This window comes from Clarias gariepinus, chromosome 2 (genome assembly GCF_024256425.1).
Source record: "Clarias gariepinus isolate MV-2021 ecotype Netherlands chromosome 2, CGAR_prim_01v2, whole genome shotgun sequence".
Taxonomy (NCBI): Eukaryota; Metazoa; Chordata; class Actinopteri; order Siluriformes; family Clariidae; genus Clarias; species Clarias gariepinus.
Window position 1 is genome coordinate 17,942,697 of NC_071101.1, and position 26,013 is coordinate 17,968,709.

The window sequence follows — 26,013 nt, forward strand, 5'->3', positions numbered from 1 at the left end:
CTTCACATTTTTTGAATATCTGATCAGGTGTATTGTTTAAAAAAAAATGACACTACAGGGAAGCGGGTAGTGGGTTAGAGAATAAGCATGTCTTAAAGGTCACAAAATTGTCATGCAGCTTGAGGATGTTTTAAACAAAACTCACCACTTAGGCCTCTCTATTTCTCTATTGACCCTAAAGTGTATTTCATATTCAGAAGTATAGACTATGGGATGAAAACTTGGTGGATTTTAAGCTACTATACAGAAGAATTTTTTTTTTTCCTAATATACAATTGTTAGATTTATATGTATTGTGCACTTTCAAAATATTGTACTTGGACAATGAGATTAACCTCAAACTCAATTTTGCTCTTAGGTTACGAAATGATTTAATGATACACTGTAAAACATTTGCTCACTTTTTTAAACAAGGACTATTCTAGGATTGACAGTTTCCATTTGACAGACTGGCGCATCTTGGGTGGTGTGAGGATCTCTGCATCTGAGAGAAAAACATACAGCTCTTTAATTCACAGCTGAGATAACCAACTGATAGGTGTGGGTTTTGTGATCTTTTTTTTTTTTTTTGCAAGGACTCACCCTGCTGGGAAACAGTGGCAGGTCTGGGCTGCTGAAGCGAAGCCATGATGCTGTTTGCTGTTGCATTGGGGCCTGTGATCTAAAACAGAGAGGCAGTGGTCTTTAAATTAAAGTTAGAAACAGAAAATCAATAACTAATAAGCAAGACAGGAATGCCATGCCACACGTTACTAGACTACATCCTTATTCCCATGCTTAGTCAGAACGGCTTCATTTTTTCAAACAGTAGGAGGATGTCAGCTGTCCACCACAAAATGTATACACACTTCAGAAAAAGAAAGATTGTATAATGTACAGTACATTATATTAACATAAATAATACATTTGTTGCTAGTTTTAATTTGCCACAGGTGTGTAACTTTTTTTTTTTGCCTGACTGTGTACAATTTTATTTAATGTATAAATATATTTATTTTTGTTACAGTAGTGGAAATCACAACCCACAAGTTTTATTTATAATTGAGTTAATTCTATTAGATTGGCCTCTCTTGAATGGATATAAATGAAATCTCAATAAAGCGTAATACAAGGGGTTATCAGGACTTTTGATTTTATGAGGATAAAAACGACCTTTATTTCTCTGTATAATCCCCTGCTACACTAATGCACTTATCCCAGCATTTTACTAGTGCTTCAACTCCTCTAGGTAGAAAGTTTTCTAAGTACGCCAGAGCCATGATTGAACTGCCTACTTTATGTCTGAAACATCGGCCTCCAGAAACTCCTTTACTGGACTAAAAATGTGGAAATGGTTTCCAGGGGATATGACAGTAACTCCTAGACATGTTCCTGTAATGTGCAAGTGTTGTTTGTCTGTGGGAATTGGGAATACATTTATTCACTTCCATACATTGGCAACAATTTGTCAAGGGTCAGGTGTTCCACTCACTGAATGTACATGGAAATGCCTGCAGTGTGCTGCGATTGGTTTTATGCCTTCATTAACGAGACATTTCATCACTAGTCCTAGTTTAACATGTACTTCAAATGGAAAGTCTAAAAACAAAAAGCTCTATGGCTTTAATAAGTAAGAAGCCTAATATCTTAACTAATTCTCACATACTGCATTATTATATAAACTAAAGCTAAATGCCTTTAGGTCTGCGTTGCTACAGAACGTTACGGGGTGCACATTTTGACAAGAGGATTTTCAGCAGATCAGTCTGAATGAGCTTATTTCAAATACCTTAGCCACTTCAAATACCAAGCATAAGTAAGTGTGTGTTTCTTACTGGAGTCTGGCTCTGTTGAATTTCTTTATGCCAGATCTGAGGGATGCCCGTGTCTATGAGCTGTAGCAGCTCGCTGTAGTCTGTCTGCAGGCTGCTGGCCAGCTTGTCAAACTGAAACAGTATCAGTGCCTTCAGGAGGCTGTGGATCTCCTCTGTGAAGGGAAGAAACATAAAACCACGCTGCAGCCATGGATATTTGTCTAATTTTACAGAACATGGCTTTACACGAAAGCAAATAAATATATAAAAAGGATGACGATAAATATATAAAATAATCTGATGTGCGGTCTCCCAAGCTCCTGTGAAAACCAGTCTTAAATAAACATTTATCTGATGCAAGTCTAGAGCCTTTGCTGCCAAGCTCCTCATCTCTGCTGCTGGTGGCAGAAATTAAAGCTCACTAGTGCTTCAAACAGAGTGTTCCAGCAGAGGAGGTCAAGTCAAGCAAAAATACATTTCTCTGACATCCATAACTCATGAGCAGGGACAGACCCTGCAGCACTTTTCACTTGGCTGAGCAGAACTAAAAGTGATTTTTAATTTTACCCCTCATCTTGTCAACGATACGGATGATCTGGATAATGGCGTGGAGAAGGGCGATGTCCTCAAAGGGGCTTCCTTCCTTCAGGCTGTGCTTCTTTCCTTCAGCTTTCCTGCGGTTCTTAGATGATCTCCTGAATCAAAGAGATGCAATCAGCCTCGGGCCTTTGGCGTGCACCAGTTACGCAGGAAACAGCCATTTTCTACTAAGTGTGTTGTTCATGCTTGCTCCTCACAAACACCAAAGAAAAATCTCTCTCATTTTTTTTTCTCAGAAAAATATTTGTGAAAACCGACTTAATTTTGGTAGTAATGTCACAGCTCTGTTGTAATGTTGTGCTTGATATAGTATGTAAGGAATAAAATACGTTGTTCTTATTGACAATACCCGTTTCACCATCCGATATTGCTGAGAGCTCCCAAACACATTTTCTTGTATTACTACAATGCCAATGAAGTCTCTTAATCTTTATGTCGAGACATGCTGTTAACAATATACTGTAGTGCTGCAGATGATTATTTTCTAAAAACAAATCCTTTTAGTTATGTTATTTAATGTATACACTCATTAAAATGTGAAATGTCTACTTCTTCTCATTATTAACCTTCCAGTTTTAAACAGTCATTCGGTCACCAGCCCCCCTTTTTCTTTTTTACTGTGAGAATATTTGTCTATAGTTAGAATTACAGTAAGTACATGAGCGCTGTACTTAAAGTAATGCAAAAGCTGGCATAACTCTTTTATTAAAAGCGATTTTGCTCCATCGCTGAGCTCCACTCTTAAATCCTCTTTTTAAATTCTTTGTCACGGTCGATGGCCTTCCACTGCATGCTTTTTTCTTCGATGCTGGTTTTCCTTTCTTTAAACATCAACCATCTGAGGACACTGCTCCTGACACTGACGTCATCTCTGTAAACATTCTGGTAAAGTTATGCCCACTTTTCGTACTACTTTCGGTACAGCCCTTGTATATTACGCTAGAGACATTCCTTGCGCCTATAACCATTGCATGCCTTTTTTTTTTTTTCACTTTGTCAGGTTTCCCAGGCATTCCCCAGAAATGCACTGTCATGGGAATGACACGATACATTGCCTTCTTAGTCTCTAAAAATGTGATTCCAGAATTTTGATGCATATTCATGTTACAAGTCAAAAGCCCTAAAATTTTTAATCATCTGTGTGCACCTACACTTAGGCTGGTAGTTTTGCAATAATGCTCCCACGTTTACACTGTGTACATTTTGACCAGTCACCTGACGGTTGTTTGGTATAAATAGGACAAACCGAGTCACCTTAGTAAAGCATAATAGATTGACATACTGTACAGTAGGTATGTCTCTGCTAACATTGCCTTGACACAAGAAATAAACAATAGTGCAAAAACAAAAAAAAAGGTTTCAATCAAACATGAACAAGGGTGAGATGATCTTTATGAGAATAATGCAAGCACACAGACAGGCCACATCACACCACAACAATCCTTTCTCTCATTATGACATCCTGAACTGAGTATAACTTCAGAACTAAGTTAATTACTGCTGAATACTCACGAGGAGATGCGCGAGTTGCTGTGGGAGTATTTTGATCCGAGACGGCTGCCGGTCAGGACACTGCTGGCCTCTGAGTAGAGCTCAGCGTCTGCGCAGTCAGGGCCGTCCTCGTCTGCAGCGTAGAGGAACATGAAGCAGATATCAGTCCTGTGTGTTCCATCTTAAGGTTTACAGCTGCAAAGTTTACAGTGATTCCTACCTCCAAACTCCAGTCTAGCCTTCTCTTTCTGCTCTCGCACAACAGCCAGTCTGTTCTTATGGCGTGTGAACAGAGCCCTCTGAGAGTCCACAAAGGCCATCTGAGTGCTGTGAGCTGAGCAGAATCAGAAAAATATCAAGCTTGAGGTGAGAATTAACAAGCAGGGAAAAAAAAAAAAAAAAGCTTGTTAGGACACGTTGTGTGGAAAACGTATACTGTACTACCATCCAAAAGGGCAGGCTTCAAATTGGTTTCAATGATGTCTGGTCTGTTGTAAAGGTAAATCTGTAATAAAGAAATAAGCGATAGATAAATATAAATTTGACAACATGTAGAACACACCTTTGTAAGTAATGTAAAATTAAAGCCACAAATGACTCACTAATCTGAGAGCTTCCTCCCAGGCAGAGCCGTCAATCAGAGCAGAAATAGCCTCCTCACAGTCCTGAAATATACCATAACACCATATTCCACTTTCATACAACATCCACAAAATACTACCACCATCACCATATACAGCGTGCATATTTGTAGAATACATTTAATGTACATTAACCTACAGAAATATATGTAGATATGTAGATGTTGACTTAAAGTCTCCAGTGTCAACATTTTGTAATTAACACAGTTAGATCTGAAATTTACGCTTTTATTATACATTTTTGCCTTAACTAAACATATGCTGCTGGGAGAAGACCTGTATATAGTACAGTAAGTGATAACAAGAACTAATGTTTCATGATATTAAACGTATCTGTGACTACAGATGACAGCATATTTCCCAGCAATGAGAAAACATTAGAAAACCTTTGCCATGCTTAAACAGAAAATTGATCATTTAAATTAATTCAATGGTTTAATTAACTCTCCAACCTTTTTTTTGTGGTTATGTGCTGGAGTGTTCTATAGTAACTCGTCAAACAGCAGTGCTACTGCTTCTAAAAATCTTCCGAAAAAGCATAATTGATCCAGGATGAGCTTTGATTGGACGGATGTCATTCTCATCTTAGTTCAATGATTATGGTTTCAACCTCACGCTATTGCCCTTAAAGAGGATTGAGTAAACTGCAATTTTTTTTTTGTATGGGGAAACATGCAAAGATTAATAGATAGCGATTAAGAAGAAAACTGCTGGTATATTCCTCTGAGGTTGGCCTTTAACATTTTAAATAACGGCCCTGTCGCTACACCACTGCAAAGATACAAAGCAGTGAGAGGGAATTTAAAGTGCTTAATTGATTATTCGCACCTTAGCGTAGTGCTCCAGCAGAAGAGCAGCCTCTGTATGTCTCCTCATTTCTAGAAGTTTCTCTGAAACATGGAGGAAAAAATAAAATAAAAAATATAACGTATACTAACAATCACAACACGGTAGGAAATTCCTCTTGTGAGCTGAGCATAGACACAATGCACACATTTATTTATTTGTGTTATTTCTTCAGCAATTAGAATTAGAAATGCATCCTAAACCACCAGCATGGGTATTTCGCAGGTACCTTGACCGAGTGAACACACAAACACACAACACACCTGCTAGATCTCGTGCAAGCTGTGTTAGCTGTGTGGGCGGCACAGGGATGTGTGTTGCCACGGCGAGGGCGTGTCTCCAGCTGGTGCAGCTGATAAAGGCCTGTAAAGCTCGGGGCATCTCTCCACATCGCCATAGCAACAACCCTGCCTGCTCAGCCTGCTGATCCTCCAACAGGTGTTCGGCGTAGGCCACACTTAGAGCCTGATGACATCACAGAGACATCAGAGTTATTTGTGAACCCAGCACCCTTTGGGAGCCATTCAAAAGCGCGAGTGTGGGTATTCAAAAACGCAGCATATTTACAAATACTTCCTATGTCATGACTTATACACTGTCCGAAGTGTCACCTATTTACCCTCACCCCAACACAATAGGACTCACACGTTTGAGAGGCCAGTCTTACTTTGTACTGTTTTTAAGTCTACACACCAGCACTTACAATAATCAATAGGAAGAATTATTTTATTATAGGAAAACTTTATTTATTTATCAGATGTACCTTCTAGTACAGTCAAATATTTTTTTCCTGCATATCCCAGATAGGTATATTCGGTCAGACAACCGGGTCAGAAGGATACAGCACCGTGGGGCAAGGGTTAAGGGTTAATAGCTGCAGTTTGGCGGTGCTGAGGCTTGGACCCCAACCTTCCGATCAATAACTCAGAGCCTTGACCGCCTGACACACTGCTGCCCAGGGTTATTATAGGTGCTGGTAGACACATTCGTCTACGAATCACACGTTAAAATGTTTCTATTTGTGTAAAATATGCTGTATATGTACATGCTAATATGATTTCTGAGTCCCTCGCATAAATCTTCACTCCATAATCATTTCCACATGTATCTACTTTTAAAACTGGAACTAAAACTTCATTTCAAGTATTTTATTGGGCTTTGATTTACACACTATGTCTAAAATCTGAAAGTGCTAATTATTTTTCAGACACTTACTGATTGCATAAGTATTAACCCCTGAGTAAACAAACCTCTTTTGTCTTCTGGGATATGCCTCCATCAGAATAATTGAGGGAGGATAATTAAGGAAGTGGAAGCCTCGTTATGGACAGCTGTGTTACTTCTGATTGAGTCATTCAGATACCGGCTTACAGTATGTCACATATAAGTAGTTCTATCCATTAAGTATTATATTAGACAGATCATAGTACAAAATAATAATTCATTCAGATTGATCTCCAGCTGAGATCTCTTAAGCACAGTATGCAATTTTTGAAAACTGCTTTACAGACGATCTCATGCAAAAGCAGACAGTCACAGAAAAGACCATTTAAGCCAAAGATATAAACGGTATTTAATAGCAGCCTTAATAGGAGATGAAACCTTATATTGCTGGCTGTCTGTAGGGTAGAACTGAAGAGCTTCGGTGTACAACTTCTGATCCTTCACCAAGTTTAATAACTCAGTGAAGTGCTCCTCTCCTGAGAGAGAGAGAGAGAGAGAGAGAGAGAGAGAGAGAGAGAGGAATTGAATTTTTTTGCTTATATGTTATGTTAACCAAGCCTTATATTTTCGACCAATAGTATGAGCTGTGTAAGCTCTCACCACACTTGCTGAGGTGATTTAAAGCCTTCTTGTATCTTTTCAGGTGTTTGTCTATGGTATATCGCTGGTAATTAGGTTCCAGGGTTTTCAGCATGTTCAGAAACGAAAGATATTCTTTAGGGTCCTAGAGATGGTACAAGAACATAGAGAGCAGGTAAGAGTATTTACACTTACTTAAAGGATTATTAGAAAAAACTGTTCAATTTCTCATTAATGCAATTATCTAATCAACCAATAACATGGCAGTTGCTTCAATGCATTTAGGGGTGTGGTCCTGGTCAAGACAATCTCCTGAACTCCAAACTGAATGTCAGAATTGGAAAGAAAGGTGATTTAAGCAATTTTGAGCGTGGCATGGTTGTTGGTGCCAGATGGGCCGATCTGAGTATTTTACAATCTGCTCAGTTACTGGGATTTTCACGCACAACCATTTCTAGGGTTTACAAAGAATGGTGTAAAAAGGGAAAAACTTCCAGTATGCGGCAGTCCTGTGGGCGAAAATGCCTTGTTGATGCTAGAGGTCAGAGGAGAATGGGCCGACTGATTCAAGCTTATAGAAGAGCAACTTTGACTGAAATAACCACTCGTTACAACCGAGGTATGCAGCAAAGCATTTGTGAAGCCACAACACACACAACCTTGAGGCGGATGGGCTACAACAGCAGAAGACCCCACCGGGTACCACTCATCTTCACTACAAATAGGAAAAAGAGGCTACAATTTACACAAGCTGGAAAAATGTTGGCTGGTCTGATGAGTCTTGATTTCTGTTCAGACATTCGAATGGTAGAGTCAGAATTTGGCGTAAACAGAATGAGAACATGGATCCATTATGCCTTGTTACCACTCTGCAGGCTTTTGTTTTTAATGTAAACAAAATGTGTTTTTAATAACTCTATATACAACCCATAATGTAAAGAAAATGTGTAATGGTGTGGGGGAAGTTTGCTTGGCACACTTTAGGCCCCCCTTGTTTCTGACCATGTCCATCCCTTTATGACCACCATGTACCTATTCTCTGATGGCTACTTCCAGCAGGATAATGCACCATGTCACAAGGTTCGAATCATTTTAAATTGGTTTCTTGAACATGACAATGGGTTTACTGTACCAAAATGGCCCCCACAGTCACCAGATCTCAACATAATAGAGCATCCTTGGGATGTGGTAGAATTGGAGCCCACAAATATCCATCAACTGCAAGATGCTATCCTATCAACATTTCCAAAGAATGCTTTCAGCACCTTGTTGAATCAATGCCACGTAGAATTAAGGCAGTTCTGAAGGCTAAAGGGGGTCAAACACTGTATTAGTTTGGTGTTCCTAATAATCCTTTGGGTGAGTGTAGTAGTTTTAAATAAAGTGTGCATAAAAATGACAAGGAAACATTCCTAACCTTCTGAGACTTTTCTGCAACCATGAGCACCAGGTCAAAGTCATAGGTTCCCAGAGAGTGTTCATACAACTCATTAACGTTGACCAGGAACAAGAGATATTTTAGAGCCTCCTCTGCACTCACTGCATTTTCTGCACTGGGTGGATTTTCTAAACACACACACAAAAAAAAACAAACAGGAGTATAATATTTTAAAATGCAAACTTAATGGAGATAAAAATACTGTACAGTACTGTGCCAGTCTCGAGCCACTCCTCATTTCTTCACATTTTACTTTCAAAGAGACACTTTCTTGTATTCTAATGTAGTCTTAGGATATCGTTCTCCAGGTTCTTGAAGAAATCTTTGGCTCAGTCCAGTCCCTGTACAGTTACAGATGAATCATTAAAGCATAATAAATCTAACTTAGGGTATGAACCAGAGAGAAACAGGTGCAGGCCGGTGATTTGTATACTGGTGATGCTGAATGCCAAGTGGTTAAAGCAGACAAGAGGGAAAATGAGGTTGATGCTGAGGTTGTTACATAAACAACCAATTTTTTAATTGTATCTTTAGGCACTTTTTTTTTTTAATCCACATCATGGAATTTAATATGAATAAATAAGGGGTGACTGAAGACTTCTGCACAGTACTGTATACAAATATAATAGTCTAAGAAGCTAATAAATTGAATAAAATACTTGTGCTAAAAAAAACTTTAGTTAAATACTTAACTTACAATAGTTAAAAAAATACAAATAAAAAAAAAATTCTTGGCTTCTTTTCCTTTTCCACTTTCAGTGCAATTGGTTATTTAGGTTAAAACCATGACATACTGTATAATCATAATTAAGTCTATTCAGGTTGTAACACTGCAAAATATGCAAAAGGTTAAGGGGGTAAACAGCAGCAAAACCTTAAAAATATATACCTTGAATCCACACTGCTTTATGATAATCTGTCACACAGCGCCACTCGAAAATATTCCATTATCCCAAAACTGTTTTCCATGAACCAGTGATCCTGTGCTCACACACAGTGATCTTACTGCCCCCTAGTGCCCAAAAATGACAAGGGGGAGTCTGCCAAAAGGTATATAGATTTTATTTTTTTCTAAATGAATTTTGTCACTTCCGGTAAGAAGAAGCAAACTAAAATATTGGAAAGCATATTGTATATCATGAAAAAAATTTTTTGAACATAATTTTAAAAAAGACAGAGAGAGAGAGAGAGAGAGACAGGAAGACAGACAGAGAGACAGACAGAGACGATTACCCATCCCTATTCCTTACCACGCAATTCATGAACCCTCTGTAGAGCTATCTCCAGTTCAGGAGTTGTCTTTCTCACATGAGATGTTAAAATGCTCAAGCAGTATCTGTTAGGAAAAAAAAACAGTCATCCAAAATACTCATTACTGTTCAGCAAAAGTATTCAGGCATACTGCAAATGCATAAATAGTTATGAAGTTAGTTATACACATGCATAGCTACCAAAATACCAAAAGAGTTACTCAAGTCGAACTAGGACTTGTGATTTATTTTTTTTATGACTGAAAGAGTAAAACTGATTCCATTACAATCAAAAGTCCCAGGTTGACATGAACGCCCTCCGAAATCAAATATTAGAGAAAAGACATGCTAATATGATGCTTAACTACATGCCAGTGTGAAAAGCTTTCAAACTAATAAAATACATTATCTACTTATATTTATTAGTGTACAGTGTAAAAAGGCCTGCTTTTTTATTCTCAGATAAAAAAACAACCTGTGATTGTTTTTAGAAAACATCATCAAGTTTTATTCAGAATATTAATTTAACAGAACATACTTATGTGGATCAAGAGTCTCCATGGCTGATCGTAGAGCATCGCAGACAGTATCGACTTTTCTCCCCCCCTGAACTCCTCTAGTTGTTACTGAAGCAGACTGGCAGGCAGAATTCACTGGGCAGGGGTACATCGTCTTGGTAGTATCTTCCTCTCTGTCGGGTAACAAATCCTCTCATGCTTATACTGAATTTCAATCATATACGGTATGACAGTGCAGAAACAGAAAGACACTTACTTAAGCTCTGTAAGAAAAAGATTTGTGTGGTTGACCGAGTTAATCTGTTTCAGAAACAATTCTGCATTCTCCAAGAATACCTGTGAATCAAAGAGTAAAAGGTTATTTCACGACATCATTCAAAAATTCAAAGATTCAAAGAACTTTATTAATCCCAGAGGGAAATTGCTTATATAAGAGGAAATCACACCGCCATGAGATCACTCACACTGGGATTGTGGTCGTAGATTAGGTTCAGGTTGATCCGCAGCTTCCTCATGCATTCGAAAGCATCTCTAAATTTCAGCCTAGAATATTGAGAGACATTTAATACCCCTCTCATACTATGAAAAGGTAAACTCATGAATTTTATGCTCTTTATGATTTATTTAAAAACAAAATAAATAAATAAATCATACTCATCAAGCCACTTCCTGATTTGAGCTAGCACAAGAGCTCGATGATGGATGGTCTCGAGGTTACCACGGGGCATCTGAAAGAAATAAAAATGCACACGGCTCATTTAAAAATTCTATGGAATTAACATCGCAGAAATTTGATATGAAACGAAACAGTTTATTTTACAGAAGCTTTTAAATATCTGGCAGCATAAGTGATGAGTGAGTGCGAGATTGTTGCTAAGTTTAGTGCTAACCTGTAGGATGAGTCTGGTGTCTTGAGGGACCACAGTAACGATGCGAGATCCTCTCTCCACTCTGCGCACACTCTCATCATTCTGACCTGCTTCTGAACTCAGAGCCACCTGCACATCTATAGGAAAACACAACTGATTTTACTGATACAAAGTTTGCAAGATAAATAATGACAGAATCATTACTCCTAAACAATGTTACTATATTACATTACAGGACAACGCTATGGCAAAACCAGATCTTTTTTCCCTGTTATTTTATAAATATACAGTACTGTGCAAAAGTTTTGAGCCCCTCATTTATTCATATTATATTTATACTCAGCATTTAGCATCAGCAGTATACTTATTACTGGCCTGATAATGCTTAATAAAGCTTCGTAAAACTTTACAAGGGATATTGAGATATATCATGTTTAAATAATATTTTCCTCTATTGAATTTTTGGGCACATCAAGTATGTTTTTCAATTTATTAGCTTTTAGACTATTAAATTCTTCAGTCACCGCTCATTTCTTCATATTAAATTCAATGATGTGGATTAAATTAAAGTAACAAGACAAATTGTTTATGGTGAAAAGTAAAGTAAAGTGGCAAAAAATAAAATGCAAAAAAAATTGGTTGTTTATGTAACTACCTTAGCAACAACCTCATTTTCCCTCAGCATTCAGCATCCCCAGTATATTAATCACCGGCCTGATTATCTGCACCTGTTTCTCACTGGTTTATGCCTTAAGTTATTCTTTTTTTATGCTTTAAAGAGTCATGGGTCGCTTGACATATGAATCTTTAACAAACAAAACCATTCCTCTAAATCTGGTCAGAAACAGGGACTGAACTGAAAATGAGAATCAAAAACTTGCCAAACAATACGGTATGCGCCATAATATACAGCCGTGGCCAAAAGTTTCGAGAATGACACAAATATTATTTTTCACAAAGTTTGCTGCTTTTAGGTCTTTGTTTCAGTTGTTTCTTTGATGTACTGAAATTTAATTACAAGCACTTCATATGTTTCAAAGGCTTTTATCGACAATTACATGACATTTATACAAAGGGTCAGTATTTGCAGTATTGGCTTCTTTTTCAGGACCTCTGCAATTCGACTGGGCATGCTCTCAATCAACTTCAGGGCTAAATCCTGACTGATAGCAACCCATTCTTTCATAATCACTTCTTGGAGTTTGTCAGAATTAGTGGGTTTTTGTTTGTCCACCCACCTCTTGAGGATTGACCACAAGTTCTCAATGGGATTAAGATCTGGGGAGTTTCCAAGCCATGGACCCAAAATTTTAACGTTTTGGTCCCCGAGCCACTTAGTTATCATTTTGCCTTATGGCACGGTGCTCCATCATGCTGGAAAATGCATTGTTCTTCACCAAACTGTTGTTGGATTGTTGGAAGAAGTTTCTGTTGGTGGGTGTTTTGGTACCATTTTAGATACTTTATTTATGGCTGTGTTTTTGGGCAAAATTGTGAGTGATCCCACTCCCTTGGATGAGAAGCAACACCATACATGAATGGTCTCAGGATGCTTTACTGTTGGCATGACACAGGACTGATGGTAGCGCTCACCTTTTCTTCTCCGGACAAGCTTTTTTCCAGATGCCCCAAACAATCGGAAAGATGCTTCATCAGAGAATATGACTTTGCCCCAGTCCTCAGCAGTCCATTCACCATACTTTCTGCAGAAGATCAATTTGTCCCTGATGTTTTTTTTGGAGAGAAGTGGCTTCTTTGCTGCCCTTCTTGACACCAGGCCATCTTCCAAAAGTCTTCGCCTCACTGTGCGTGCAGATGCGCTCACACCTGCCTGCTGCCATTCCTGAGCAAGCTCTGCACTAGTGGCACTCCGATCCCGCAGCTGAATCCTCTTTAGGAGACGAACCTGGCACTTGCTGGACTTTCTTGGACGGCCCGGAGCCTTCTTAACAAGAATTGAACCTCTTTCCTTGAAGTTCTTGATGATCCTATAAATGGTTGATTTAGGTGCAATCTTAGTAGCCACAATATCCTTGCCTGTGAAGCCATTTTTATGCAACGCAATGATGGCTGCACGCGTTTCTTTGCAGGTCACCATGGAACACAATGGTTAACAATGGAAGAACAACGATTTCAAGCATCACCCTCCTTTTAACATGTCAAGTCTGCCATTCTAACCCAATCAGCCTGACATAATGATCTTCAGCCTTGTGCACGTCAACATTCTCACCAGAGTTAACAAGACGATTACTGAAATGATCTCAGCAGGTCCTTTAATGACAGCAATGAAATGCAGTGGAAAGGTTTTTTTTGGGATTAAGTTAATTTTCATGGCAAAGAAGGACTATGCAATTCATCTGATCACTCTTCATAACATTCTGGAGTATATGCAAATTGCTATTATAAAAACTTAAGCAGCAACTTTTCCAATTTCCAATATTTATGTAATTCTTAAAACTTTTGGCTACGGCTGTACAGTATTAAAACTTGTGCATTTCAGACACGTGTATGTGTTTGTCAACGGGGCAAAGCTACAGACATATGTGCTCCCAGTAATGAAGAGAAGTTGTGTTTCCTTTTTTTGCATTTGTTGTTGGAAATGGGTCTCTCGACGGAGAAAAGGGTATTCATAGTTGAGTATTATTTCCGTACGGAAGTTGTAACCCTTGAATTTGACTGAGTTTAAAAAAAGTGGCAAAACGGTTCCTTCCCATAACTGTCCCATTCCCCTAATCTAACACCACCTGATACCTACTTGTGGGGAATGGTAAAGTGCATGTTAAACTGTGAATATCCGCCAAGAACTGTGCCTGCATTACACAAGCGAATCGGAGTCTGCAGCAACCTTTGTCCTAAGGAATCTAGATTGAGAATCTGCATGACTAATATGAACACTGTCGACAGCAAGGCGGTGCATATACAGTTTAAACACTTACATTGCACAAACCGTGGTAAATCAACACGCTAATAGTGTGTACGTTAGTTTATGTCAGGAGAATTAAACTCATGGATGATGATAAGGTAATATAGTTGATCTTTTCATTTCAGTACTATATATTTATACATACTGTACTTTAGGGAGCCTGGAGAACTATTCCTCAATACGACTTTAATAAAACTAGAAAGTCTGGCTGTCTCAAGACCTTTGCACAGTACTGTATGTGCATAGAGTGAACTAAAATATAGTTTGGTACAACTGTGATGCATTTAAAAAAATAAAAAAAACATACACCACCATATGAGAAAATGTTTGTTAACATTTAACCATCTTACAGATTATTTGTTAATTTAAACATCTCATCTATATTCATAATACCCTCCACACTTCTGGGAGCTTTTTTATGTTCCTGATTATTGCAAAGGTGTTAAATGTGGTTGAGGTCAGAGCTGTGTGCAGACCACTCAAGGTTTCACACATCAGCCATGACAAATTATGCATTCTAACAAATTATGCTTTCTAACAAATTATGTCTTCTAACAATTTGTTGAAAACCTACATAGGTCTCATAATCAGATGTCCATAAATCATAAATTTGATTATATAGTGTCATTTTGTACTTCGTAAGGCTCAACAGCATGTTTATGACATTTGTGGCCAAGGCGCGTTATTCCTCGTACTATATAAGAGTATTTAACATACAATTAAATAAATATATTAATATAAATATATTTAATATATCATGAGCAGACAAGGTTTAAACCAGCAGTTGTGAATTTTCAAATCTACTCATTAGGTGTTGAATAATTTTCTATAATGACAACTCAATTTAATATAGAGACAGGAACAGATGAAAAAAAAAAAGGGATTGTATAAAAATGCCTGTGGTGAGATTTTCTGATTTAACATTTCTGAAAGACGTCTTCAGTGTCTTTTAGAAAGAACAGATTTGTGGTTTCTTGGCATTATGAAAAGCTGAGATTTTTGCCTTATTATTTTCATGCTGTAAGGATGGGCTGATGAGAAGAGACACTTGTTTGGGGACGTTAGATTTAATCTAACTATTAAAAAATGAAAAAAAGGTTAATTGAATGACTTAAACCTTAGCAATGTTTTTAGTGTTCTGACCGTTGTGGCCTCTTACCTTTAATAGACGTTGTGGTCAGGCGGAAGCAACGGCACGTATGAGAGTGTGTAGTGAGAAGGAGGAACTCATCATACACCACAAAGGAGGAAATATCAGAAGCGACCTGCAGAACAGAAATGTGATTTAACCAGATAGATACATGACTAAATCACTACAACTCTTACAATGTTAAATCTGTTATTCATGAAGCCGTGACTAAGCAGGCTATTAAAATGTTTGAATGTGGCGTTCTTATTAAAGGATTATACAGTAGATCACTTCTACATACCGCACTATTACCAATATAGAGGTGAGATCTTTCAGTCAGACCAACTAAATGCTCCTGCAGAAAGACACAAATCATCTGAATACGTACACAACAGGCATAACTGAAGCAAAAGAAAGAAACAGAAAATATACGTTTTCACTATTTTTACCTCTCCGTTGATGGAACAGAGTGCGGTTTGAACACAGGGCTGAGGAAAGCTAACAATGGACTCTAAAGTATCCTTCCAGTCAGTCACTGTTACCTCTGCAGAGTCTGAACATTAAAATTGTGCATAATTATTAGTGTACTGCTTGATTCATATTAAGATAAAAAAAAAGTATAATTCAGTAATATTAAATCCAGAGATATATAAAAGACACACAAAATTATGAAAAACATCTTCATGGAATAAGCACTCACATACTTGTGTAGGCAAAATTTAAGGTTGAAGTTTTAGTTGTAGTTTTACTGCATTATGTTATTTCAAATTAGGATTTTTTTTTTTTTAGGTGTACATCAAATATTAACTGGGGTTGAATAATGCCATTTCTAAAATTCCATACAAACAAGACAGGTAATGCTAGGATTCACTCACCCCATTTCACTCTCCTGATCTGTCCATCATCCAGTTGCAAAGCCAAGCTGTCACTCTTAGAGCTGTGGCACAGGCTGATCACATGACCGTCAACCTTGACCTCTGACCTGATTCAAAACGCAAACAAAAGTACAGGTATGAAACGCAGGCAGCGGCATTCAAACCTTGTTCTGTGTAGCAGATGCACATCCTAAACATTAAATCTACCACCGCACACTATAAATATTACATAAAGAAATGCAGAGCTTGAAGGTTTACAATGTTGCTCTGTACCTGATGTCCAGTCTGGGTTCTGAGCTCTGGGTGTCAGACGGGGTCAGTACGAGTAGACGGGACTGGTTCAGCTCGTCTCCACATGCTACTGCCATGAACACGTCCTCTCTTAGCCAGATCAGCAGCCGCAGAGCGAGTACCCCCTCGTTGGCCACTGCAACACTGTGCACAAGGTACGATCAGTGTTTAACCAACAAACACACACGCACACCTTACCAGAATAATATGCTAACATAAAGACGCTAACATAAAGACGCTAACAGAGTCGGAACCCAACCTGTATTTCTTTTGTAAAACCAGTGGTTTCGAGACCACTCTAAATCCAGATGCATCCTTAACAGGCTCACGGGCATCCTTACCATCTGAATGAGAAAGATGAAAACTGTTACTTGCCGTCAAGTAAATTGAACACAAACATAAATGTGACCGTACCATAATGAACAGGAAGAAAAACTGTGAAAGTTCATTATTATTATTATTATTATTTTAAATCAGCGCACCTCGTCCAGCAATATGTAAATACCCGTCTGCTGTTAGCGCTGCAAGCTCATTGGTACTCAGAGGCTGTGCATGGAAGGTGACCAGATTGACAGGAGCAGGAAACTGCAGTTCATAGGAACACATAGGTGGAGGCACCACACACTGACGAAATGTTGTCACTAAAATCTTATCTGTAACACAAGGGGGGAGAAAAACATTAGACACCAGGGCAAGCTGGTTATATTTAGGTTTTGTAATGTGCAAAAGTTCATGCCTTTAGGTTAGATGGGTTTTAATGCTTGAATGATACATATGTCACTGTGTGGCCTAACAAACAAAAACATTCCTCTAAAACTGAACAGATACAGGGACTGGACTGACAATCAGAAGCATCACTTGCCAACAATGAGAGCCAAAATAAAAGCCTTCAGAACTATTCCTCAAGATTACATTAAAAAGTCTTTGGAGCAGCTCAAGGCATTTGAACAGTACTTCATACATAAATATATGCAGACATTAAAGACATTTTAATAGATTATTTTTTTTGAGGTCTTAAATTACTAACATATTAATCTTTATAATGAACAAGTGAGCTTTAACAGTGTACAGAACATTAAGTCATTTTATTTTGTTTATACATGTACTAGTTTAAACACTTTCATAAAAACGATACATGTCCTACATCATCCACAATGCTGTTCAACTGCCAGCTGATAGAGACATCAGTGGGAATGAATCTCTATTTAAAGAGCCATGCAGCAGGAATTCTGTGTTTCCTGCCTGCATAGATTCCAACTTTCTCACTTATGATGTTCTCATTAATATGACACTAGATATCTCTAGGTAAATTTTACAATCAAGAAAAGAAGCTTGTGCTCTTTAGGAGACACACCACTAGTTTCTTACACTGCCAACTAAAACAATAACCCTAGCATCAAACAATAATCCACCATACTCCCTCTGCACATCACAAATAATTCAATACAAATGTATTCATGATGCTCATTGTCCTGATTGGCTAAATGTTGATAATCCACATTATTTAACTTTTCCCCTATATACACACAACCTCGACAGCCACAGAAACCTGATATTACTGGCTTCTAAGCAAATACGCTACCAGTCAAGTGTGGACACACTTTTTAATTCCATAGTCCTACATTTTTATTTCTTTCTGTAAAACACTACTGAAGGCGTCCAAAATATGCAATAATGGACAGTTGCATTATAAACAGTTGTTTTTGAGATGTTGCTGCTATTTATGCTCTAAAAAACATTTTTAACGGCTATAATCTGAGGTCCTGTTTGTTAATTTTAGGCTGGTAACTCTAAATGAGCTTCCCCTCTGCAGCAGAGGTCATTTTTAGTCTTGCTTTCCTGGGAAGGTATTCATGAGAGCTGGTTTTATCATAGGTGCTTGATGGGTTTTGCAAATGCACTTGACAATACTGTTCTTGTAAGAACTATTGCAGAACAGCTGGCCTTTGTGTCTTTGAATGATAACTGTTGTTGTTATGTAATTACCTAATGCCATATGGGTTATTTTATAGTTTTGAGAAAATAAATCCAAACTTGTGTCCAAATGTTGGTACTGTACTGTATTTTAATTTAATTTTGGCAAAAGTGTTTAAATAAAAAGATTTGTAAGAACCTTAGACCACACGAAAGAGGATCTCACCTCCATCAATTACAGCCACATTGGCATTATCATGTGTATCACATCCCTGGCTGCGATCTGTGCTCCAGCTCCAGTCGTATGTGTAACTGCTCCAGTCACGAGTCAGCAGGTGGAGGTGGAGTGGCTTCACAGGGTCCCAACACACACAGACTGGAGCCTTGGAGGGCTCACTTCCGAAATGGAGACTCTGTTTCAGATAATAGTGATAATTCCCTACTGTCCAAAGCTGGACTGGAAAAAAAGGTATAAATTAGATAATTATTGAAACAGTAACAGATAATGAAAAGGTGTGTGTAATTGCTAGGAATCAAACAGAAGAAGCTGAATCTGAGGCCTTATTTAACTGTATGTGTTGGAGTTGCCGTCCACTCCTGAGTTCAGGTCCTCAAGCCAAACAGCCAGCACAGTGGAGTCATTGTTCCAAAGCAACTCCTTCACCTGAAACACGAGACATACTTATGTACAGTAATGCATAAATACAAAAAAACAGCTGCTGTTTGTCCAAACACACTAATGAATTGTGGCTCACCTTAACCTGGTCCTTGGCAAAGGGCAGAGTAAAGTCCCCATGCAGCAGACCATTCTTTTCCATAAACACAACACTGTATTTGTTAGGGTGCCGCTGGGCGCAGGCTATCAGGCTACCTGAAGGTCTGAAACATAAATAGAAAATTAAACTTCATAATAACACTACAGACCAAAATTTTTTGTTTTTGCTAATGGAAATGATAGAAATGATGCAGTAACTACTATAAAATTTTTAGGAAATGTGGGTAGTTACAAGGGAGCGATAAATCTGGTCTTAAGGTTTAAGCGGTTCACGTATCACTAGAAAAACGCATCAATATAGCAGAGTGATCATTTAAGATGCTCCTACTTCCAGCAGAGAGCTTCTTCAAGACCGTTGACGACTTCACTGGTAGCCTGCAGGACACACTCTCTGTTCCACACTCTGACTTTTCTAGCACCTGAAACAACACAAATGCACAAATAAGAAATGCATCAACTAGACCACTGAGCAAGTAAAACCACCAATGTGTGGACTCTGTGCCAGGCTTGGAATGTCTGGAGATTAGCTAAAAGGCCAGGGGTAGCTCAGTGGTTAAGGCATTGGACTACGGTTCGGAAGATCCCAGGTTCAAACCCCACAACCAGCAAGTTGCCACTGTTGGGCCCTTGAGCAAGGCCCTTAACCCTCAACTGCTCAGATGTGTAATGAGATAAAAATGTAAGTCGCTCTGGATAAGAGCGTCTGAATGCCCAAATGTAAATGTAAAAGGTGGAAGCTCACATGTCTTGGGGCCCACTGCAGTCATTCAAGTGAACATTTAACGAGTGGAACGCCTGATCCTTGAAATCTGGCATAACTTATCATTTATAACTTAAAGAAGAGACGAATCTGTCTGTGGAAACTGCACACACAATCATTTACGAAACACCACTTGCACATTACAGGAACTCAGCTGGGAGTTTTTGCCACATCCCTCATAGAGTTCTGACCTCACTCCAAGCCATTTCCTGTTTGGGCCATTAAAGGAGCTCTTTGGAAACCAACGTTTCCAAAAAAGGCAGTCCGGTCATGGCTCCACCATAACGAGAAAAAAATATATATTTATGGTGTCCAAGCACTAATGAAACATAAGTGCATTAGTGCATTAGTGTAGCTGGGGATTATTTAGAGAAATACAGTGTGTTTTTACTCAATTTACTTAATTGTTTTTCTGCACAATCAAAAGTTCCAGCCTAAATTAAATGCACCTCGTAGCATATTAAAAGTCAGCAAATCACTAACTATTTGTTTTGTCTATAAGCTGTTGTGCTCTGTCCTCCCACTGCATGTAAAAGATACAGTTCATTAATTTAAATGTGAGGTTAAATGTGACTATGAGTTCTGTTAACAGGAGAGTAATATGACAGCTTTGTTCCTGGTTCTAAATCAATTGTCTATCAATCATTCACGCTAATTAATTTACCTGGTTGGATGTGCTTAGTGAAGTATGCATCAGGATTTGAATGCATGAGCCATAGTCACAGCCTTTTGGGGCACGCATCATGGTGAAGTACATTAGGTTTAAACATATCCACATTTTAAATTTCTTAATTTTTTACCTGATGATCTATCAGGTGACTACAGATAAAAAAAAAATGAGTATACACACAATGTGCTTCTTTACATAAAATACAAGTGATTAGTCCACCGCTGGTTATTAAATAACGAGACACCTGCCTGTCTGAGGACAGATTGCGCTGACTGCAAAGAGCTGTCCGTCGCCCCTCCACGTGATCCTCGGCATGCGGTCGTCCCATGGCACCGCAGGCTGCACTTCCTTAAAGAACATGCAGCAGAAATGTGCAATCCTTATATATTAGGACATACAACTCTCAATAAATATTATAATTTACACATAACTTTTATGAAGATTGCCTTATTAGATTAAAAAAAAAACTGGAAGAGTCCAGCTGAAGGATTTTCCTAGGTGACTAAGTTTTTTTTTTTTTTTTATTTAAACAAACTAGATAGTAGCCAATGCATATGCATTTCATATGCATCTGAAATACACATATAAATATATCTGTAAGAATCATGCTGAAAAGACACTGACTTGTTAAAGAAAAAAATGTTAATAAAATAATTAATTAATAATTAATTTTAGATAATGCATTCTTACTGTAGCTTTTCTCTGTGCCGCCTGCTTCCCCTCTGAGCCGTGAAACTGCGTTTCCTTTTTACCCCATCCAACTGTGATGAATTTGCCTAATGCACAAATACAACAGCTTAATTAGTACATTAAAGCTAATTAGTTATCGTAACACAAAACTGTTTGGTCACTTCTCTAAGCTCTGAACATTAAAAAAACAAAGCACCTTCTCCAAACTCATCCTGGTGAATGGCCACCTCAGTTATGGGCTCAAAGTCTTTAGTCATTAAGATGATAGTCTCTTGACCTGTAAAGTAGACCAAAACATGATAACCCACATAGCAGCTTATATAATAATTCATGACAGTGCCGGTATAAATCTTGATCAGTGACAGACCTGTGCAGAACGTCACCAATTCCTCGTCTGGACTCCAACTCATGGCAGTGAGTCCACTGTCCACACTTCCCACACACTCCAGCTACCAAACACACAAAGATCCACATTTCACAAAAGCTCGTTCATGTCAAACAGGGACCCATCATTCTGAACTGTAAACTGTACACACAATCATTCACAAACACCACTTGCACATTACAGGAGCTCGGGCCGCTCCCCACTACAGTCCTGACCTCACTCCAAGCCCATCCATCCATCTTCAACCCTTTATCCAAAGTCGGGTCATGGGGGTGGCAGTTCACTCCAAGCCATTTCTGCATATTTGGGTACTTAAAGGAGTTCCTGGGATGCCAGCATTTCAGGCATCAAACAGATCAAAATCCCAGTTTGACTTGAACACCCCACACATTTTAAACACGACATGTATATTAATCTTATTTAGAGACACTTTAATGTAATTTCTATGTATGGAACAGCACTTATCTGTATGTATTCGAGAGAAAGAGAAATTATAAATAATGTATCATTTATACCCCACTGTGCTGTTCTTAGACCTTGATCGGTCAGCTTACACCAAGACTTTTGTATAAGAACACTCCCCAAAATTTGCACCTAAAAATAATTACATTTCTTTAAAAAAATAATAATACAAATCTTCTTTTATTTATTTTTTTTATTATTATTATTTTTTAATCACAAGAAAAAAAAGAGAAGTTGATGAGGGAACGTCTGTTTATAAAGTAACAACAGGAACTGCATCAAAGACGTTCCCCAACGGTAAACCTAGCTATAAACATAAACAAATGTATGATGTACTACAAAACAAATCAGTACATCAAACTTATAAATACAATGAAATAAATTTACTGTTATTTTTTTTATTTTACTTTAATTTTTATGTTTACACTAAGCTTAACTTTTTTTTTATCATCAGCCAAATACACTTCCTGTTCGGTAATTATAGATTGAATCACAGATAAGAAATCAAAAAAGTAGATTGGATAAAATTAAGTTTTGTCTTAAAACCACTCCAGCATGCTAAAATTCACTTACACCACATTATCGCTGCTATTTCAGCTATAGTTATATTAACTAATCTTGTACCTGTAAAAATGTTCAGTTCAGCTTTTTTAACCAATATCTATTGGTGCAGGGGTTTGTTTACAATGAGCAAGTAGATTATTAGTTGTGCTGTCAGTCAATTACAACTTTTAATCTAGTTCATCACAGTCAGTTATTATTAATTTGAAAATACCCAATTGATTCACTTGTATTATAAATGTGCAATGTTGGAATAAACAAATGCATGATGAACTGGTTAGAGGAAACAGATTGTAATTTTTTTCTAATATTTCAAACATTAACATTTAACCCTTTCTTTTCTTAAAATCTCTTAAATCGATCCGGCACTGGATGAAGTGACTTTGTAGTATATATAGGGTGTGACAACCCACCAATGGCGGGGCTCGAACCCGGATCCTCAGATACAAAAACCAACAACTAGAGCCTTAGCCATCACTCCTACGTCTTACATTTAAAGTATTCTTTTTAAAATAATTCCCTTTTAGTGTAGCTTGAGCACACAACTTTTCCTGCGTTTTTAGAACTGTGACCTTAAATGCCTACTTTCTGTAAGCTGTTAAGGTCTTAACGACCATTCCACAGGTGCATGTTAATTAATTGATTAAGGTTAATTGAACATGCATGGAAAACATTGTTTAAACCCTTTACAATGAAGATCTGTAAAGTTATTTGGATTTTTACAACATTATTGTTGAAATACACAGTCCTGAAAAAGGGACGTTTCTTTTTTTGCTGAGTATATATATATATATATATATATATATAGTATATGGCAAATCTCCAGACAGTTTTGGTTGAATTACATTATCACGCATCCGTACTGATTTTACTTTAATGTGCTTACATCGCGTGAGCAATCACACATTATCAGTGTGATATACCATCGCAGGTTTTCCAAACTGCACTTATTACATCTAATTATGTCAAATTAAAAGGTTTCCATGCAAATCTACAGTAAAGGCCCATTATGTAAAATGTCATGTACTTACATATATGACTTATTTATGAATAAATAAAGTGTGGTAAGGTGAGCATGGGTCAAGCTGAGTGCATGAATACCTGATTAGTGTTAAGGTTCCACAGAATGACATCACCCTGAGCAGTGGCCACACAAACAGATTCCTGATCAGGCAGATCCTGAACACCCACAACAACACCGCTGCCATCTTCTGGGAGATAATTCTCCATGGTAAGAGACACCTCATTTAATACCTAAACACAGGAACATATAAATTAAACTTCATAAAACATCTATAATCAAATAGTGTCAGATCCTTAAGGGATGAAATTAAGCTAGTTTATTGAACATAAAATATAACTGATGCATTAAATCCAGTGGGATTTGAGCTCTGAAGTATGTTTAAGACAACAATAAGTGACAACAGTTGCTTCAGATTAAGAGATGATTGCTTCAGACATACAATTCAAACAAGCAGCAAAATGTGACATGTGCGTATGTCCCCATATTCCATGTCCCCAGAATCAGTAGTTTTCAAAGCAAGGGTCATGAAGCATAGCTAGAGGAAAGCAATTTGTTTTATTTTGTTACAATGATTTGAAAAAATATATAATATATATATTTTTTTTTTTTTACAACCACCCATCATCAAAGCTAATATATTTATTATTGTGTTCTTACAGTTATTACCTGGTTTGACAGGTCAATTAAACTGAAGACGCTCTATGGCTCAAGTGAACAAACAACACTGTTTTTATATGATTTAAAATAACAAGCCCAGTTAAATTTTGCTCATTAAGTAAGCATCTAATGCTGCTTTGGGACAATGTCTACTTTTCAAAGGACTATTTAAACAAAACTGAACTGGATAAATCAGCTAAACTGCAGTTGAAGAGTAGGAATGGATTTGGGAATCTATATTTGTTTATTTGAAAATTATTAGAACCTACGAGTTGTGATGAAATTTCTTGTGAACGGAGGCATAAAAGCAGTAGACATACAGTACATTTCTCTTTTAAAGAAATATGCATGTCCGCGAATACTGATTCCGGCAGAGATGGCTCGGAGCCCGGTGCAGTCTTTTACATGAATACTCAGCAAGTTGAACGTCCGGTAAATAAAAATCAACAGATAACTTGTTGTCAACTTGTAAAAGAGAGGCATCCGTCTGTGGGAAATATACACACAATCATTCATGTACACCTCTTGCAGATTGCAGGAACTCTTCTGGGAGTTACTGTCACATCCTCCTTATAATCCTGACCTCATGAAGTGCTTTCCACATGTCTGGGCCATTAGAGAGGCCAGTGTTTCAGATGTGAATCAGGCAATCTGATGATGGCTCCGGTGTACTGAGAAAACTTAGTAACTCTATGGTATCTAACTATGGGATAAGTGAATTAGTGTAGAAGGGGGTTGTATAAAGAAATGAAGACAGATTTTAACTCTCATAACTCTGATCAAAAGTCTCGGTTTGACTTGAACAAAACATAAAATGGTAAAACCTCAGCACAGTACAGGGTGTGTGTGTGTGTGTGTGTGTGTGTACAGGTGGTGTTACCTGGCCTGTCTGGGGGTCGAACTCTGTGATGGAGAACTGAGAGGCGACCAGGATGGTGTGTGTGTCTGTCCGGACTGAAACACACTGAGGAGAGCCCAGACTCTGCAGCAGCTCCGACATGCGCACACACTTCATCAGCTTCAGGTTTCTCATTTTTGTACACGACTGAGAATGTCTACTTTTAATACACACACACACACACACACACACACACACACACACACACACAAAAAGCTAGCTAGTTTTACTAGGACACAAACGAAACGTGCTATCCTACTAAGTGTACCCGAAAACAACTAAAGTATATACGATAAAATCATATTATAAACATTAAATACCTTCTGGTCTGTTTAGATTATGACAGGAGAACCACATCAGGCATAGCAACAGAAGCACGCTGTCAGGTTCCGGCAGTTTCAACTCTGACCTCTAAAGAAAAAACAAAAAGCCATAATACTACACAAACACGTGGTTACATTTTTTAACGCTGCCACCTAGCGGTCCAAAAGTAAAGTATCATTATTATTATTATTAATATTATTATCATTAATAGTAAGAAACAAAAAATAAATAATATATAAAATTGTCCACAAGGGCAGGTCATTACTCTGTACTATATTATTTACCATGATTCTTTATAACATTTGTTCTCTTCAACATATAGCTCTGAATTTTTTTTACCTTCTTATAACATTTTTCTACACAACTTGCTTGTTGTATTTTGCTTGTATTTTACCCCTTATTCATCCTGTTCAACTGCATTTTTTA

At 37.8% G+C, this 26,013-nt stretch overlaps 1 protein-coding gene across 2 annotated transcripts; it reads right to left on the reverse strand.

The window, feature by feature from the left end:
* Nucleotides 1-105: 105 nt before the first annotated feature.
* elp1 (elongator acetyltransferase complex subunit 1) lies at nt 106-25,674 on the reverse strand. Of its 2 annotated transcripts, none has more exons than XM_053480255.1 (37): nt 25,584-25,674; nt 25,246-25,420; nt 23,786-23,938; nt 21,644-21,725; nt 21,473-21,553; nt 21,277-21,362; nt 20,835-20,934; nt 19,485-19,575; nt 19,137-19,260; nt 18,952-19,045; nt 18,608-18,838; nt 16,950-17,120; nt 16,727-16,811; nt 16,450-16,611; nt 16,177-16,283; nt 15,751-15,854; nt 15,603-15,656; nt 15,332-15,437; nt 11,271-11,386; nt 11,035-11,108; nt 10,845-10,923; nt 10,637-10,716; nt 10,401-10,553; nt 9,863-9,948; nt 8,592-8,740; nt 7,196-7,319; nt 6,974-7,071; nt 5,635-5,836; nt 5,354-5,415; nt 4,487-4,549; nt 4,329-4,389; nt 4,105-4,218; nt 3,906-4,017; nt 2,361-2,488; nt 1,815-1,966; nt 583-661; nt 106-484 (listed from the first exon to the last, which is right to left on the reverse strand). In XM_053480255.1, the coding sequence occupies exons 2-37, from the start codon at nt 25,396-25,398 to the stop codon at nt 417-419; spliced, it is 3,984 nt and encodes a 1,327-aa protein (XP_053336230.1). In that variant the 5' UTR covers nt 25,399-25,420; nt 25,584-25,674; the 3' UTR covers nt 106-416. The 2 variants fall into 2 exon arrangements, with proteins under 2 accessions (XP_053336230.1, XP_053336221.1); XM_053480246.1 differs by having other exon boundaries at nt 25,246-25,423.
* Nucleotides 25,675-26,013: the final 339 nt, after the last annotated feature.